Here is an 18,379-nt window from a genome sequence, read left to right as displayed (position 1 = left end):
GGATATTTCAGAGAACAAATGGTCTGCAGTTTCAGTCCCTTGCTTTCTGGTCCTGAAAGTAAAAAAAGAGTTTCCCACCCCCAAAATTATCTCCTCAAAGAGCTTAGAAACTTTATCAAATGAGTAGCCTGAGGTTTATGTATTAGTTAAAACAGGGACATGCAGTCCCCGTGCTTAATGCTGTGCATTGCTCATTCACATCATAATCTTAAATTCACCCTTCAGCCACTGCAGAGTGAATAATACTGATGTTCTTAACCACAGGTCTGCCTTGGACTTGATGTAGAGCAAAAAAAAAAATATTAGGAGCACATAAAAGATAAGATGTCGTGATGCTTATTTCTAAGTGGTACTTAATCCCCACAGTGGGATCTAGTGAGATGGTTAGTCTCCCTGGAGAGAGAGACTGTGTCAGAAGGATTAGAACCTCAGAGAGCATCAGAACACCTGCAGGCTGAGAAGGACAGTACACTGAGGTGGCCCAACAGGCAGCAATAACCACAGGGCTCTGTTTAAGCTCTGACCCTGGGATGCTGAAAAGCAAGAGGTGCTTTACTCACAGGATCTGAATGAGAACAAACACGGAATGTAATTTTGTCTACTGGCTGCTTCAGTCAACTCATCAACTGAGGTATGAATTCACTAAGAACTGAGCTATCTGACCTCCTGGTAAACTATTAATAGCCAGATAGATGTCAGATAGCAGCTACTTTACCTTTAGTCAGCTTTGCTGTGTTAAGCGATAAACCAACGTAATGCTTTCAGCGTGCCCAGGGTTTGTTTAGAGTACAACTATCGTACCTTGACTCCTCTCTGCATAGTTTCTGGATTCCAAAACAGGCTGGGCAGCATGCAGAAACCTATTTAGTCTTGCCAAGGCAGTACTAACCTATTGTGCTAGGCAGAACTTACGAAACTTGAAAGACAGAAGTATCTTGGGTTTTCACAGGTGAAAAGAAGTGAATGAGTATTTTCCAAGTCAGATGATTACTGAGCAGGATATTTTGGACTGCAATTTCAGGTGCAAGAATATAAAATCCTTGTTTTAGGCACTAACACAATCTTTGGGTCTGGCCTTTTGTGGACAAAAAAAAATACTGAAATTTCTCCCCTTTTCATGCTCCCCCCTACCAAAAGAACAAACTGTCCTGGCTGTTGCAAGAAAAAAAGACAAATTATGCCTCTCTGATTCCTCATCCCAAATCATAAACTCTATATTGCAATGATTTTTTGTTACCCAACTCCTGCCTTAGAGGAGAAAGCAAGTCTAAGTGTCCCACATCTATTCTGCAAAATTCCAGGCTTCTATGCTTGGCCTCAATCTGTTACTCTATCCTCTCTAAGTTTTTCATCTTATAAACAGCCATTGGCTGTGCTCAGAAATCATGGAAACTCCAAAATTAACTTTATCTGAATCTTGTAACATTATCACTGCTCACATACTTCTGAAGACTTCTGATGAAAATCAAAACGGCTTTTCACTCTGCTTTAAGCATACAAAGCTGAGCAACAAAGATTACAAAGCTATCTACACAGGGATTGACTCAGGCACTATCACATATAATGTTTAGAATGTCTGCTTTTTCTTTTTTGGTTCTGGTTAAGAAAGTTAAAATCTGGCTGCTGAAGAAGCTACTGACACTTACCTAAGAACACCTCACTACTCACCATAGATATTTCATGTTCTGGAAATAACACAGGCTAGCTTTTCCTCATCTGAAAGTATTAACTTCCCTTTGGTTGACTTTTTTGTGGAAAAGGAGCTATTGGTTTTCATTCAAGGTACACTATCAACTGTTTCAAACAAACAAGATGACAAAAGGGGGGTTTCTTTTGACTTCGTGAAGACAGCAAGAAAAATGCACAGAAGGAATTTTGTGCAAAAAGGCTTTACGAATTAAAGTGAACAGATACACTACTGGCCAGCCTAATAAAATTCCTAAATTTATAACTGTATAACCCCAATACTATATATAAACTACAGCAAAACAGGATAACCTTTGTACAAAAGATACCTTTACCCAGATACATCTCATGATTCTGTCAACTGTATTTTAAAACCCTGATGTATAAAAATGAGAGTTGCTCTTTATACAGCATTATAAAGATATGCTGATCACCACTACTGATCACTTCAGTTTATTTCATGTTTCACTTAATGCATCCTAAGGATTTTTCAAGCTTTAGTTTGCAATGTCAAAAATTGACCTGTTTTGATGATAAACTTAAAAATTATTCTCCTCTGAAAAAACTTATCAACTGTCAACACAGTAAGCAATAAAGTAATGCAACACTTAAGTCCTTTTAGCATAACATACATCTACATCTTTAATATGAAGAAGTGCAGCATTCAAATCCTTCTTATTACTTTATTTTTTAATCACACTGTATTATGCGATTAAAATCATGCCATAAAATCATGCTAATGCTTTCCAATGACACTGATGAACATTATTCAGACAGAGCACATCTATTAACAGAGGTAGGCCTACTGGGATAACTCACTGATTGGTCCTTCAGTTTAACCAAATGCTCATTTCATCTGAATTTCTAGTCTTCATGTAAAGAACTATTTTAATGAAGCAGGTAAGATGATTATCAAATTATAGTATGCATCATAAAAACCTTTAAAACTGAGAAGTTGTTTTAATTGCAGAAAAAGTTATATGGCAATCTGATTTTTTCTGTCAAAGGAAAACTCATAGAAAATAACATATATAAATTAAAATTTTATATTATTCATTACGTTCTACTTCAAGTGCTTTAAAAGAACCAAAATTATACGGAAAGGCCAGAAGTATGCACTATACTCAGTACAATCCCCCACTGTTCTATGCTGCCCACTGCACCATAAAAATAATTCATTGTTTTAACAAACAGAATTTCCAGGTACTACAGGTGCGCTTAACCCTTATACTCTAATACTTCTTAATGGAAAGAGCATCAAGTGGCTAGCACTTACTACTGTTGAACATTTTCTTTTTTCAAACAGCTTTTAAACAAATGAAATTACTTGGGGATTTATTTTAATTGAAGATTCAATTGGACTATACATTTCTATGCAGTTTCCATAGCAACATTCATTTCAAACTAAAGAAGCTGCTTCTCTATTACTCATTATTACTAAAATTCAATTTCATGTCTCTGTTGGAACTAAACAACATTAAAAGAGGCCTTGGGAAGAATCCATCTAGCACAACTAATTAGTTTTGAAAATGGCTTTTTAAAATCCACCTAATTTAAATTTCATCCACATCTAAGCCTTAAAAACAACAATTTTGCCACTGAAGTAAACAATGGCCAAAAGGCATACAACTATTTTCCTGTGGTCTGAACAAAAGAAAGATAGGTGCTGTAAAAGAATGGCTTTTAGAAAGTTCACAGCCCCTTTCTGCCACAAGTCATGAACTGCCAGTGAAAATAGTAAGACTATAATCCCTAACGTTCATCTTTAAAGATGCATTAGTCTAACATTTATTACCGTTCTGATCTTGGCAGTCCACTTATAAGGGACATGACAATAGCACAGACCAAAATATACGCTTATTCTGAAAAAGAACAAATAGGTCAGAGGAGGGAGGTTCTCTTTTTGCATACTTTTTGTATCGCTGTCTCACTCAACTTTAATTCTAATATTCCTCAAAGGCATAAGCCACATTTATCTCTACCGTTTCATCTGACTGTCTACTTAATTGCAGTCTCCTTATTTTTGTTTGAGCAATAATGAAGATCAAGAATAGAAACATGTAAGTTACAGTCTGCACACTATTTATTGACCTGTTTTGGTAAATTTTATATGATTTTTAAATACATCAGAGATCCACTCACTGAGTAAGAACATTGTATCATATATATAAAAAAAAGAGCTATTTTAAACTGTTATACATACTAAACTATTTTAAGCCAAGAAGAAATAATTTTTTTAAAAAAAGTTGTTTTTAAACCAGCAAAAACTAAGGTGGCAACAGGAAAAGCAATGGATTTCTAATACTAATTACAAGACAGAAGTTACACCTCTGGGATCTAAGCCAATAACTTAACGGCAATGCAATGCCATGCCACACAAGCAAATTAAGTACTATCTTCATTCCCATATCTCTTATGCAGTATCTACATGTCCTGATTCAGGTCCCAAGAGCTTACATCGGCAAAATTTCATCAAGGAGAAAAATGCCTCACAAAACTGCAAAGAACAGATGAACTGACTTGCCTCAGAGATAATTCTCCTGCCTTCTTCTGCTGATAACATTACTAAAATACGCTTGTGAGAAGGAAAAGAACATTTTACATTAAAGTAAAAGGATGACTATTAAGAAGATGAAGTTTAATTAAGTTGGCAGGTCAGTCTTTCTATAAATTAACTCTGAAAATATCATTGGCAAATTTGTATTTAGTCACATATTGCCTAGCCTAAGATTAAACTGTTTGATGCCATCCTGACATCCCATTACTAAGAAATTAAGGATAATGCAGAAGCGATATTGATGAATGCCCACATTCATACCCCAAGTATAATTTAGAACCTGATTACTCCAGTTCATTACAAAACAAGAATTCTACAGTTTCATTTAGTAATGTGTTATTTTAGACTAGATGATGACAGCTTGCCCACTGTTAAGTTTGTAGTTTTTGACCGACAGAAATAAGAACAAGCTTTTGAATGATTTTATTAAATGCATATCACTCAATCCCATTACTGTTACAGGGAACCATTAATGCTTGCCTATTTCCTTCCAACTCTAAACCAGCAACTTTATAGTTATTTTGTCATTTCTCATCATGGGAACATATGTGCATTCTTGCTTGGAAAATGATCAAGGCTTTCTGGGGGAAAAACATTAATATTTTATTCAGGAAAACATTCTGTATTTTTGTTACTAAATAAAGCGGATGATACTTAAGATATAACAACATACCATAGTGTAATTGTGAGCCACCTTGTGCAAGTCAGTGCAACCCTGCGCATCAGCGAAAGATCGGATTCCAAGGCAATTGGACGGGTGAAGCTGCTTCATTAGGAATTTACAGCATGCTTCTACAACCTGAGAGAGCTGAAGAAGGCAAGCTGTAGACAACAGGCACTCAATGTTATCTTCTTTTAATTCAAGGCGACCTAGTAACATTAAAAAGGAAATCACATTAGTTTGCTCTTATCATTTGTTAAATTCCCTAAAACTCAGAGGCAACAGAATTATTTACAGATTATATGACAGAATATAAGGCTTAGCAAACATCACCCTCAGCAATAGATAACCAGCTTTTCAAAATTAGTACCTACAATGATGTAAGGAAACGGAATCCTAATAAGATTCCTTTTTTTGTTAGTTATGATACATTTAAAATATTCACGTAATTTGTTAACTAACTGAATATAGTATTATCAGAGAAACTATATCCTACCAGGTTGCCTCAGGTAACAGCAATGATGATTTCTTTTTATTTATTTATAAAGAATTAAATAATGCAAATAATAATTTCTTAAGAGCATTTGAAATCTAGTAATGGAATATAATGCTCACAGGAGGACAATTCCTTAGATGAAATTCTGATTTTCATTCTAATTACCTGTATATGCATATTGAACCAGAGCCCACAATGCATTTGGCTCCACACCTTCCATCTTGATTTCTTCCTGTCTTGCTTCCCTTACATCATTAGTGAACATTGCTGCAAAGTAGTCCGAAACAGAGGAGAGAACCAATCTGAATACATCGTGCAGGAGAGAAGGAGAGACAGAAAGAGGAAAAGAAAAAAACTTAGTCAACCTGATGTTTGTTAATTTGTGATTCATTACATTGCCCTTTGAAGAAACACTGTACTGAGAAAAACATTTTAAAATTGACAAACTGCTCCATGCTCTAGTTTCCCTCTATGAATAATGAAGTACTGTTACTGAATCTACATTTCCTGCTGAAGTAAATGAATTACCCTTTCAAAGCTCAATGACTTTTAATAGCCAACACAGAAACAACCCACAAAAAACACATAAATTGGAAATGGAATATAAATATACATTATGGAAATTTAAAAAAAAAAAAAAATTGAATTGACTTCCGTTTATATTATGTCAGTTACTTTTTTAAACATGAAAGAATGACTTACTAGTCCTTTAAGTGCTTTAAAATGCTTTTACTTTTGGTGGACACATATGCATTCATTTACTAATACCGATAACAGAACTAGGCACAGTAAACACGGAGATGGTACAGAGTAATCTCTTTTGTGGGTATGTATTTAGCCTTTTGTTAACAATTCTGAGTATTTTAAGATACTAAGCAAGTAAACATGTTAGTGCACAACAGACATTTATTGGTATTACTGAGAGTAAAACACTCAGTACTTAGAACAATGCCACTCCACAAAATGTGCAAGAATTTGATGTCTCAGTATGTGTTCACAGGACTAGGGTGAAAGAGAAAGGAAATCACGTGGAGCAGGAATATTCAACCCATAGTTCTGTTGTATGAAACCTACCATAACTATTCATGAGGTCTGCTGGTCTCTTTCCTAAGAGACTTCCAGGAACAGCCTTGTGGTTTGGATCAATTTTTGTGCTGCAGCAGTTCACTGTTGTCTTGCTCACAGGGAATTCAAATATAAATACACTTGCATATGTACTGAGTTATACAAACAGCAAGCCCAAGAATCAAGCCTACTGCAAATACACTACACAGTCCATCTGCATACATTCAATGAACCTAATACTTCGTGAAATGTCAGTTTATTCTGTGCTGAATCATTATATTGGCTTGTTAAGATGATAGAGGTCAGGAGCCACAAAACAGAGTAAAATCAATTGAAAAGGCGAGCACCAGTGCTCAGGAGTAAGCCTAAATATATATTGATGGGGAAGATTTGCAGGTACATACACAAAGTCATGAACTACAAAGAACTGTCTCTTAGTTAATTAACTGCAAACTAATAAATTGTTGACTAATTTCAACTACTTTTTTCTTGCTGATTTTCTGACCATTGACTATTTGGCCAGGCCTACAGTAGGGTAATCCTTTTTTTCTAGTTGCTGAGGCAACAGAGTTGGGTTAAGAGTGTACGGGGAAAAGATAAATTTTATTTTAACATCTTGTATGATTGAAGTGAAGTTTTGTAATAAGAAATAAAGTTCTGTTTTCAAAGAAAATATTGTTCTTGAAATACAAGATTTATCTTGTGGCTGACTTGCTGAGAAAAATTACAACATTCTGCCAAGGTAGTGCCCAGGCATCACTTCTAGGCATTTTAACCTCAGGTTTAATGACACCTGCAGTTGAATTGCCTCCTTGAGATCTGTAGAAGTTTAGTGAAATTAGAGAGTACATTCATGTAAGCATCAAAGGAGAGTTTCTGCAACTGCTTTTGATGCTAGAATGAGATGACAAGATCAGATTTGTATGTACAAAATAGGGGTTCTCGTTGGAACGGGAAGTGTGCAGATGGACAGATTTGAATAACCCAAGTATCTCTGTGGGTCCAATTCAGAATTAAAAAAAAAAGCAAACCAAACAAAATATTGACCTCTGGCAATACTGACTTGAACTTCTACACAGAATAGAGCTTGGAAAAGAAAGGTCTCTGTGATGGGTAACAGAACCTAAAACCTAATCTTAACACAGTTTTGGGTTTGCTTTTTTCTTCTTTTTTTCTTCCCCCAACAGTGCAACTGGTTTAGTTAGCTGCACTACTATTTAGAAAATTGCTGGACTGTACATATCTTAGCAACAACTGTTGAAGAAATGCCAAATAACAACCCGAGGCTCCAGACAAACACCTTCTACCAGCTGTTTGATATTGGCAAATTTCTCCCTGTAATTTCCAGTCTTGAAGTCCTCCAAAAGAAATTATTAGAAATTTAAAATGCAATCCATTTACTATTTTTGCAAACTCGTGTTTGGATTCATGAGAAGGTATACATGTTTCACAGTGTTAAGTGCTTTCCAGAGAATGACTTGCATATGCCAAAACAGGATAGGCAGCCCAGGAGTAGATTAATACAAGTAATATGCCAAAGCATAAATTATACTGCTAACAATTTTGTAATAATTTTAGCCGAGAAGCATGTTCACAATGAAAAGCCTTACAACAGGTATTCACACTTTTCTCTTTATTCAACTGATTCAGAAAAAAAGTTCTTTCAAAGAAAGAAAGGGGATTAAAAGATACAGTGACAATGTATCAAGGTGACACTGAGTTAGCGTAAAAGAAAGCAAAGGCAGACTTTCAGCCAACTGGACTTTTCTTGTCCTATGTTCTTCCCACTGGTCAATAAAAATCAATTACTACTTTACTCATGCCATTTGACACCCACTTGTTCATTGATCTTTCAATCTCATAGCTAGTAACTGATTTTTCTTTCAACCTTTTTTTGGATTGTCTGAAATTAAACTGCGTTCCTACATGCAGATTATACAACATGAAGCAGCTAATACTTTCATATAACTGAAGAATCCACGGAAGACTTTCCCCATCCATATTTGAGCTTTCTGCTAAAAAAGCTCTAAAAGAGCTAAGTGACAAGTATGATTTTTCAAAAGAAAATCTGTGCAATAACTATAAAAACTACGCTTATATTCACAATCTCCTTGTTAAATAGAGCCATCATGGCTCTGTTAGTATTTAACATAAAGAGAATCTCTTTGTGTTATTTATTAATCATTAAAATTAATATATTCATCAATATCAAGAGTTCAGTGGGAACTACTGATGTTACAAAACACTGCCTTCAGTTTAGAAACTGAAGAAAGCTATGGGTTTTGTATTTTGAGTTTGTAGACTTTCTTCCTCTAAGAGTAATATTTCTTTCATAATTGGCCCAATTAAAATCAGTATATATTGACATTAGAAGGCCTCTTAACAGTACAAAAAAAAAAATCAAGAAAAAGCCTTAATACAGTTGGCATTGTATTGTTCGACCGTGGACGTCGAACATATTTACCTTTACTCTCCTTCTTACCTAATTACCAGCTACTGCCAAATACTCAATTCTGCATAGATGAGATTACAAGAATTTGGATACTGAATTATATGCAGTAGGTTGGCTGCTCTTTTTCAGTGCACAGGAAAAATGTAGAGAAAAAGGAACACATGAATACCAGAATTTTTCATCTGGGAGATCATAAGATGTCTGAACAATTAGTCTCTCTGGAAAAACACTCAACAGCTATGGGCTAAATCCTGACAAAATCTGGGTGTTTCAGTACATCTCCCTGTTCTTACAGGAGGTTCCAATGCTACTGATGTCTTTAATTTCTGTGGTTTGTACTGATCCAAAAATAGAAAGATCCACCATGACAGCTTAACTTATTTTGAAGAGTTTTCTACTGAGAGCCAGTAAAATATGTGTAAGCAGGGTGGCACGCTTGAATTAAATTGTACTTCTTGTTGGAACTGCCACAAGCTGCATCATCTAGACAGTCTTCTAGGTCTTCAAACCAATTATTATGTAAAATGATGATAGCTGTCAAACCTGGCAATTCACAGATTTAGTATCTCCCAACCTGATTCACCTGACAGAACGAAGTGAAGCTTCTTAACATCTTAAAGATAAAAGGGACACTTCCTATGCAACTCCTTGTTTGTGGCTGTGTAACAGCTGAAAATAGTCCTAGGGAACTCACTAATAGCATTCACTGAAGTTGTAAGGTGCTACTGAACAGTTCATGTGTCCTAGTATGAAGCACCTCATACACTAGTGGCTGCAGCTAGTTTCTATTCTTGATAACATGTCAGTAATAAAAAGAATATATGAAAGCGGTACTATCCGACACTACTAATATATCTGTATTAATTTAAATCAAATGTTTAAAAGCAAGCAATACCTAAAAATACATGCAGTATGTTTATGTTAAAATGATTTCCGATTATAGCTCTCTTCCAGGGAAATCAAACCTTTCAAAATTTGTTTGCTGCTTCTGACACTGAAATGATGATTACAATAAACCCTTTAGTAAAATTTTTCACAACCACACTGTTAGTAGCAACAGTACCTTTTTAACATAAATCTATCACAGAACTGCTTTTTTATATACTCTGACTTTTTAGAAAGACACTTCGTGTTAAACTTTTATAAACATGTAGCTAAAACAAAAAAAAGGCTGCAGTGAAGGATTTACAAACTAAGGCAATATAGACTGTGAAAGAAAGCAAGTATTATTAAGCTGTATGGAAAAGAAGTACAAAGGCAAATAAGCCTCAAGATAAAAAAATCTCTGCAAACCAGGATTTGTGCTCTTCCAAACAAGATTCCTAACCCCTAAAGTACATAAGCTTCCATTTGCCTTCTTTCCTTCAGTCCCATGTCTTTTGGATTTCCATCTTTCAGTGTCAACAGGAAGAAGGAAAATGGCTCTGCACAGATTTTCAGATTGCTGGTTAAAGGATGCAGAGCAGGCTTTAAATCCCCTCTGGCCAGGAATTTACACAGACCTCCCTTTTCTTATGTGAATGTTCTGATCAGCAGGCTATTACAAAACAAAACAAACTATTATGGATACGGCAGTTAGCCGAATGTAATAAATAGGAATGTAATAAATGACTTAGACATCTGAAATTGCAGTGGATACAGAAAAAGCACCTTATATGAAAAAATTAATTAAATTCAATTAAAAGTCTGACAAAGTTTCTTTATGGAACTGCAGGCTAAGGGAGTGGGAATACAATGCGTTTTTTCCTTGTGGAGAACCGTCCCCTTTCCTACTTGCTTCTTGATCTCCTAAGTAAGTTTTTAGTTATAATTTCAGCACAGAATGAGAAGATAAATAGTCTTAGAATAATAGAAAATGCCATATTCAGAGAAGTCATGACTACATGTGATATTCTTATTTGTAGTAGACTCATAGCCTGAATTCTTTGAATAGATACAAACCAAAACACTTCAAAATTTTACAGTAATGTATTACCTGTGCTTATTACTATTGCAGACACCAACCTCACTGCTCTCTTCTCTAAAAACATACATCATACACCTCAGAATGTTCAAGTATCCTCAAAAGTAGAAACTGAGAATTAAGAAAAAAAATACAGGAACTATTAAAAATATCAGGTTCAAAACAGAAAATCTGCAAACTCTTCTCTACATGTAAGCGTGATTAAGAATAATTATGAAAAATGTTCTTTCTTACCAATTGTATGTGACCACATATTAAGAAAAACCCTTTTATCTTTCTTAAGAAAAAAAAAAGGAAAAAAAGCTGTCCAGCATAAGTGAATTTTCTATTTTCTTACACATCTTAGAATGCCAAGCCATTAAGCTATTATCTATTTAATAGATCTTTTGTTGCTTATTAAGTCTTAAGATAAAATAATCACCAGTGTTCTGAAATACACTGACTGCTCCAGCTTGCAGTCAATACTAAAAGTCAGAACTTGGCTGCAGGCAGTAAAAGATCCTACTGAATTTTTTTCTTATAGGCTACTACAAGTACATAAACCCAGTTGTCTTACTGATTTTCTATACAACTCTGAACCAAGTTTAAGATTTCCATCTTTATCTTTCCCACTATGGAAAAGTTCAATTTTCAGTGAGGTACTTTGGACGTACTGAGATGAAGACTGTAGTTATTGCTATGTTTCTCTGTGAAAACAAAACAGTAAAAGAACTTGGTGTGCAAAAGGCAAAGCTGCTTTCTAAGTTGCTCCAACGTTATAAAGTGAACTAAGGACAATCATAAGCCTCCTACCTCCTGCCACGAGCACAAGGTGTGCTTCTTTGGCCTTAACTTTCATGCATATTTAAAACACCATATACCAACTACAGCAAGATGTTTCTCCTCCTAAGAGAATACCAGAGCAAATACCAGGTGGTAGCACATGCCTAATGCACTACAGAAACAGATACAGTAGCAGAAACTGAAGAAGCAAAGTCAGTTCTCTAAATAAATGAGAAACAGGTACAAACCACATTAAAGAACTTTTTAGCATGGTATCTTTCTGTTTATCTTGTTGCAAAAAAAATCTTCCAGTCCTTACAAGATATTCACAGCTGTCCTCTGCACCCTTTCTACACTTTTTAATTATTACATAAACCGTACTTCAGAACTGTATACTGCAAAGGTGCTACCTTGGCCACATAAGGAAGTAAAACTATTTCCTTATTATTATCACTATTTTTCTTGTTTACAGCACTCCAAAGCTCTTTGACTTCTAAATTACTTCAGCGGGCGCAAATCCATTAGGGCTCTGTGCATCCCCTGTTTTCATCTGATTCACTGTTTCCACAGGGACAATGCAGTTTTGCAACTAATGTGAACAAACTGAAGACCAATCTTAAGCAACTCTGTAGCCACAGGGAAAGCCAAATCATCTTGCTCACCCTACTGTGTCTCCAAAAAGGATTCATCATCATCCACAGCTATGTGGCTATAAGTGTTTACAAAGGAATTCAGGTCAGGGGTTGGGTGGAGAGCAGGACCACCCATTTTAGCAGTAACTGCAGTAAGATTTGCTTAAATCAACTTGGAAAAATCAGGGATAGTCTTGACTGTTTAAAAATGAAGTTTCATAAAATGAAGTCTCTGAGAGCAATAGCAAGTTATGGCATAACTGCCTCCCTGCTCCTCAAGTCAGTTCCCATCCCCATGCTATCATTCCCTCAGTTGTGTCAGCACAATAGTGTGGATATCTCAATAAAAGCAGAGATCTGGCTTTTTAAGAAAAACACCAAACCCAAAACAGCAACCTCTTCCCATCTTTTTATTACTATTACGGTATTAAGCTGTAGTTTCACTGTGGGGGTAGGAATGAGCAATGGAAAATAGGAATGCTTTAGGCTGCTATTTCTGTTGCAGACCTAATCCTATGAAACCACAGCTTAATTATACCTAGGTTCCTATTTGAGCTATTAATACTGTGCATTAAATACTGTAACGTGCTTCAGTTATTCATACTTTTGTTTCACAATCTTTGGTATTTTCCTAGCTTTTAAGTGGCATGCTGTATGATCTGTTAATTACACAGATGACAGAGAGGGTAATGTTTGATCTAATTTAGCCCTCTAACACTTACTGTCAGTGTTCAGTAGTCTACTATCAAAGGACCCTTCTTACTATGGGAGCAAAAAAACTGAGAAGACTGTCCTTACTGCCAATTATGACTCCACCAACTTAATTGTTAGTACAAAGAAAAAAATTAAATCTAAGAAAAATTTTAATCATTCTATGGTACAGAAACCACTATTATTTATAATATTCTGAGGGTGCATTCGGGACTTTTGGGGGTTTTATTTTGTTATGCAAATATCTTACTATATGCTTGAAGACAAAAAGTAGAACGTGAAAACATCACAATTACTTTTGATGCTGTATCGCATACAATAGACAGAAATTACCTTTTACTTTCCAAATAAACGTTAAAAAACATAAGCATGTTTTAAGTATTCTAAATTGTTTAGGATGTTCTGACCTTTTTTAAACAAAACACAGGACACACTTTCAAGGTGCATTTGTAAATGAATATGAAGTTACTTCAAATTATAATAAAAACTTACCTGTGAGCTGGAATTCTACGATCACCAGCAACTAACACCACATCACATAGCTGTTTGTGTCTCAGGTAATTCTCCATCTTTTTAAAAGTTTGTTCAGCGTGGTTGAGAGCCTGAAAAAATTCATCTGAGGTACAGGGCTCCATAGTTTGACAAGATGATAAGGTATGACTGCTGTTGGAGGTTCTGCTGAAGACAATAACAGAAATCTTAGTTCACACAGTATCAAGGTGCAGCAATTCTATCTACAGATGATAAAATAAAAATCATATGTTATTTTAAAATTGATGTACATGATTTGTTTTAATATACATTCCCTTGCTATTTTATTTCTCTTTATATTCATACTTTCTCTCTTCCTCCCAACCTAATCTAAACCCTTGTGAAAAAGGTACAATCATTTAGTGTTGTACTCTTCAACTAACAGACACACAAAGATCAGTCCAGCAATCATATCTATAGCGTTCTGAGAGGGTTAAGGAAGAACAGACATCTACCAAGACCCTGCAAACTGAAAAAGCAATAGAAGGATGTAATAAGAAATCAAACCTCTCCCTGCCACATATGTTAGAGTCTTGCTTCACACTTAGCCTAAGGTGGCTAGAACAAAACTCAGCATATATGGAGCTAGTAAAAGAGTGTGGGCATGCAGGGGAAAAAAAAAACATCAAGAAACACATCAATATACCACCACTCCTACTGCATGAAGCCTTATGTGTCTGAAATGAGATCTAGCACAGTAGAATCCAACACAGGGGAAAAGCAAGGGTGGACGGGGAGAAAAATTATTCCTGTCCATACACACAGCAGCTTGGGAGAAAAGAGGAACAGAGGAAACGTAAAAGGAATGCATGGGCCTGGCACAAAGGAGATGAATCCTAATTACGTACACTGAGGGAAGCACCTTTTCTTGCTCACAGTTCTTTAACTAACTACTACTTACTTTTCCACAATGCAGGCAACTTATAAAACACTCTGGACCTACCATAATATTTGGAAGGACATGGATTCACAAGATCTGCATCCAGACCCCTACTTTCACAAAGATGTCATGAACTCAGGCAGCATGCTCAGGGCTAAATCCACCAAGAGACTTAGCTCAGTCCTTAGCCTAGGACATTCATTTCAAGACAGAGCTCCTCAAAATCAAAGTCTAAATTTTCAGCAGCAGATCTCCTCCTAAAGGGGTTTTTTTGGTGGGTATTTTTGGTGTTTTTTTTTGTTGGTTTTTTTTTTTTTTGCACATGTGCCCAGATAGCTAAAAAGGCAAAACAATTTGGCACTTAATTCAAACCTAAATCTAGTAATGGATCAGAAATGAGATACCTGCCTACCTACTTCCCTTGGACGACTTTATCTTAAATGCGCTCTCTGAAGCTGTGGTTAGCCATTTATTTAAGCTGTGTCAACTTCTTCTCCCCGCCCCGCCCCAGCCCCGCCGCCTTGAGTCACTTGTTCTGCTCCACCACTGGCCCCCTGACAAGCTGGAGCAAGTATTCTTTGTGGCCATTTTGGAAACTGAATCAAGGAACTCATATATGTGAAAAATGTAACCATGTAACCATAAGAAACATTATATTGGCAAAACCGGGTGGCATTCTCACATTGAATGAGCAAGATGTACCCAGCAAAAGCAAGTCTTAAACCAGCAACTCTGCAAAAGAAACAGAAGTGGAAAGAACAAGATGCTGGTCAACAAGAAAATGCTTAGGAAATTCTTGTTCCCTATCATAATTTATCACATCTTCAATTGTGTTGATACAGGTTGGGTTTTTTTGGTTGAACCACATTTTAACCCAGATTCCTCAAATTAACCCCATTAATAATGATTAAAAAATATCAGGGATTTGATTTAAATTACAACCTCACAAGAACTGTACAGATAGAACTGAAGAAGCAACAAACTATTATGGAGAAGGAAAAAAACTTTCTAAAGCCAGCACTTCGATGGACTACATCCTCACTAGAGCTACTGCCAGCCCCAAGACTGCACACGTGTACATTCTGCACAGAACTCAGTGGCAGTCACCACTCTTGTTCAATAAGGAAAAATAATTGCAGTCATGTCTGTCTTCTACTACCCACGATAAAGCACTTATTCAGGATGCAACAGAGCCAAGCTTAGTTCTTCCCCTCACCTGAAGAAGTTCAGCCCTATACTTGTCCTCTAGCCAGTAACTTACAAACCATTTTCCATAAGAAAGGAAAAGGAGAAGGAAGGAAAGATTAAGCTTCAGTGGTCCATAAAGACAACATGAAAGAGACAGTCTAATAGTTGAGGTACTTGCAAAAAAGGAAAGATACAGCTTCAAGGGCTATTTATGCCTATTACCCAATGACTGGTTATGAAAAATTCAAATTTCCCTCCTTCCCCAATCTGTTTCCCAGTTCAGTCTGCCACAGCCATGACAGCTAGGGAGAATACACAAGCAAGGAAAGAACAGAGGAAGGGAAGGACCTGCTTTTCTCTCTCTCTCAGCAGCAGTACTGAAATGCCTTCCAAAATTCTTGCCCTACATCCCTTCCACCTAGAGAGAGGAAACCTGGGTATCTAACCCTGACCTGTGAATCCCACACTCAGAGCAAACACCCAGCTGCAAGGTCCTGCAGCTCTGAGTATCAAGGCGGTTCTGCTCCTTTTGGATTTGGCTCTTGACTCAAATTTATCATTAAGTATAGCATGAATTTCCCCTCCCATAGACTAGAGGTATTGCTACTTCTGCACACCTCACACACACCACTAAGAAAATTACACTAAAGACTCAGACTGTCAGTGCACGACATAAGTGTATCAAAGAACCCTTTCTGTGTATTCCTTTAAGATTTAAGACAGTATTTTTAACACATTAAGTGGAAATATAATTACGAGTATCTTAGAACATTTGTCAGTAGGGTTTCCTTTTTGTATTCTTAAACTTCAATCACACTTCTCTTGGTCTTTCTTTTCTTTCCCTATTTATGTCAAAAAGATCCTGTCTAGCACTGACCAATTTTTATTAAGTATGGTACAATTTCAGGATGACTGTAAAAATGTAAGTTACTCTAAGGACAAGGTCTTTCCCATGCTAGATACACATTTTACTACCATGGTGACAAACATTCATATACTAAAGATGCTAGCTTTCTTCAACTTCTCTGTCTAATAAAGCATTTATATAAGAGTATGCCTTTTGAAATCAAAATTATGTATAAGCCACGCTATAAACCCATTCATTTTTAAAGGATTTTATTTCTTGAAGTAGAATGTTTGGAATAAGGAGCTCTGCCCAATGTAACAGTTCATTGCAAAGCAATGAAGCAATTAACTGGGCTAGTAAAGTGGTGATAAACAAGTTTCAAAAGTAAAAGCATATATGATGATGATGACGACCGGAGAGATGAATTCACACCTCTCCTTCTGCTGTTGTTTCAGGCTTCATTGTAGTTTAAACGAAGCCACAGCAGTTTCCAATACAAAACCAAAACAAACCATAACATATATAAGCCTTCTTTCCTCCCACTTTTACTAAACTCTCTCTCTCTCAAAAGAGAGGCATCAGTGTTTTTCAAATTTTATGGGGGAGAAGCACAACCTGTTTCTATTAACAGGATTTATTTTAATTATTTTTAAAGCATTGAGATTCATTTTAAAGGAGTTACAATTGTTATTTTATAGCAATCACACACATTAGTTAACCTATGAATTTCAATAAGCATTAACCTTGGCTATAACAAAGGTTGCAAAACTTTTTTCAAGCATTTTATTTTATGCATTTTAAATTATTTTTAGGAAGGCATCTTTTAGGTTAAATGTCTCCATGTTTGTTTTTGACATAAAAATGAAGCAATAAAGACTTCATTATGACTGAAAAGAATAAAAAATAAAAGAAAAAATCAAATACACATTTCAAACTGTTCATTTTGGAACAGAGACAGAAATAAAATCCAAAATTTGAAATAAATTTTAAAATATTTAATTTTGAAATAATTTCTGAAAAATTGTGTAAAATTGTCTGAAAAAATTATCTCTGAAAATTATGCGTAAATTCACTCATATTTAAAACTGTTCTATTGTCACCATCAGTTCATCTAATTTCTCTGTAACCTCACCCATTCTTCTAAAAAAGGTCAACTTCTCCACAAGATAATATGAAATCCTATGAATCTGCAAAAATGTAGCTTTACTGCAACATGAGAGTGACACGGTTAGATCAAGGGTATGTAGTACAGATGCTGACCTTATAACCACCTTGTTTCTTCTAACCTTTTGCAGCAAGTAACAGCTTATTTCCTTGCATTAAAAAGTCACATTTCTTTTGACAGAAGCAACATGTTGAAGTGCAGCTGATTACTAGAACCTTAACTGGACACCTTAAAGGAGTCAGGCAGCATTACAACAGGATTTCTATCTACAAAATCTTGATGGAGAAAATACCCCAAATATACTGCTACTATGTCTACTCAACTGGCTGGTACACAATCAACAAATGAAGTCTGTTTTTCACAAGATTCTATGTTCTGTCTCCTTTTCCCACTCCATCTACCACCACAAGTCTAGCTCTTCTCCTTTCCCCTCAATTCCTTAAGGCATTGCCTCACTAGGCAAGAGACAGCAAATCATGTGACTAATGGGAAGCTGTGCTGTGCAGCCAGCTCTGCAGCCGATGAATTCTGCCCTTTTTCAGTGAAGGCAATAAGCTGGGTTTCTCTCCATTAACTAGCTGCCATTTGCGAGGAGTGACGTTATCTCTGAGAATTCTGCCTAACCTCACATTAAGATGAAAACGGCCCATGGGTTTTAAAGTTACCAGGGAATCGGCAGAGGTGACGCAGAACACAACTGCATAAACTTGGTCCCTTTAGGAAACCAAACTAAAAGCAAATGCTCTATCTACGTTACTGAAACCTGCAGGCAGCACTATACAC

At 36.0% G+C, this 18,379-nt stretch overlaps 1 protein-coding gene across 7 annotated transcripts in view; it reads right to left on the bottom strand.

The window, feature by feature from the left end:
- KLHL5 (kelch like family member 5) overlaps positions 1–18,379 on the bottom strand; it is a 62,773-nt gene that overhangs the window by 19,050 nt on the left and 25,344 nt on the right. For 3 of the 7 annotated variants that reach the window (XM_050895731.1, XM_050895730.1, XM_050895734.1), the window contains 3 exons: positions 13,478–13,663; positions 5,566–5,702; positions 4,917–5,113 (listed from right to left, as the gene is read on the bottom strand). In XM_050895731.1, the coding sequence (XP_050751688.1) occupies positions 4,917–5,113; positions 5,566–5,702; positions 13,478–13,620 (477 nt within the window). In that variant the 5' untranslated portion in view covers positions 13,621–13,663. The remainder of the gene's footprint in view (positions 1–4,916; positions 5,114–5,565; positions 5,703–13,477; positions 13,664–18,379) is intronic. The other 4 variants (XM_050895732.1, XM_050895735.1, XM_050895733.1 and 1 more) reach the window with 2 other exon arrangements.

The sequence above is a fragment of the Gymnogyps californianus genome, chromosome 4 (genome assembly GCF_018139145.2).
Source record: "Gymnogyps californianus isolate 813 chromosome 4, ASM1813914v2, whole genome shotgun sequence".
NCBI lineage: Eukaryota > Metazoa > Chordata > Aves > Accipitriformes > Cathartidae > Gymnogyps > Gymnogyps californianus.
The sequence above is the reverse complement of the archived record's forward strand: the minus strand, read 5'-3'. Positions and strand labels throughout refer to the sequence as shown.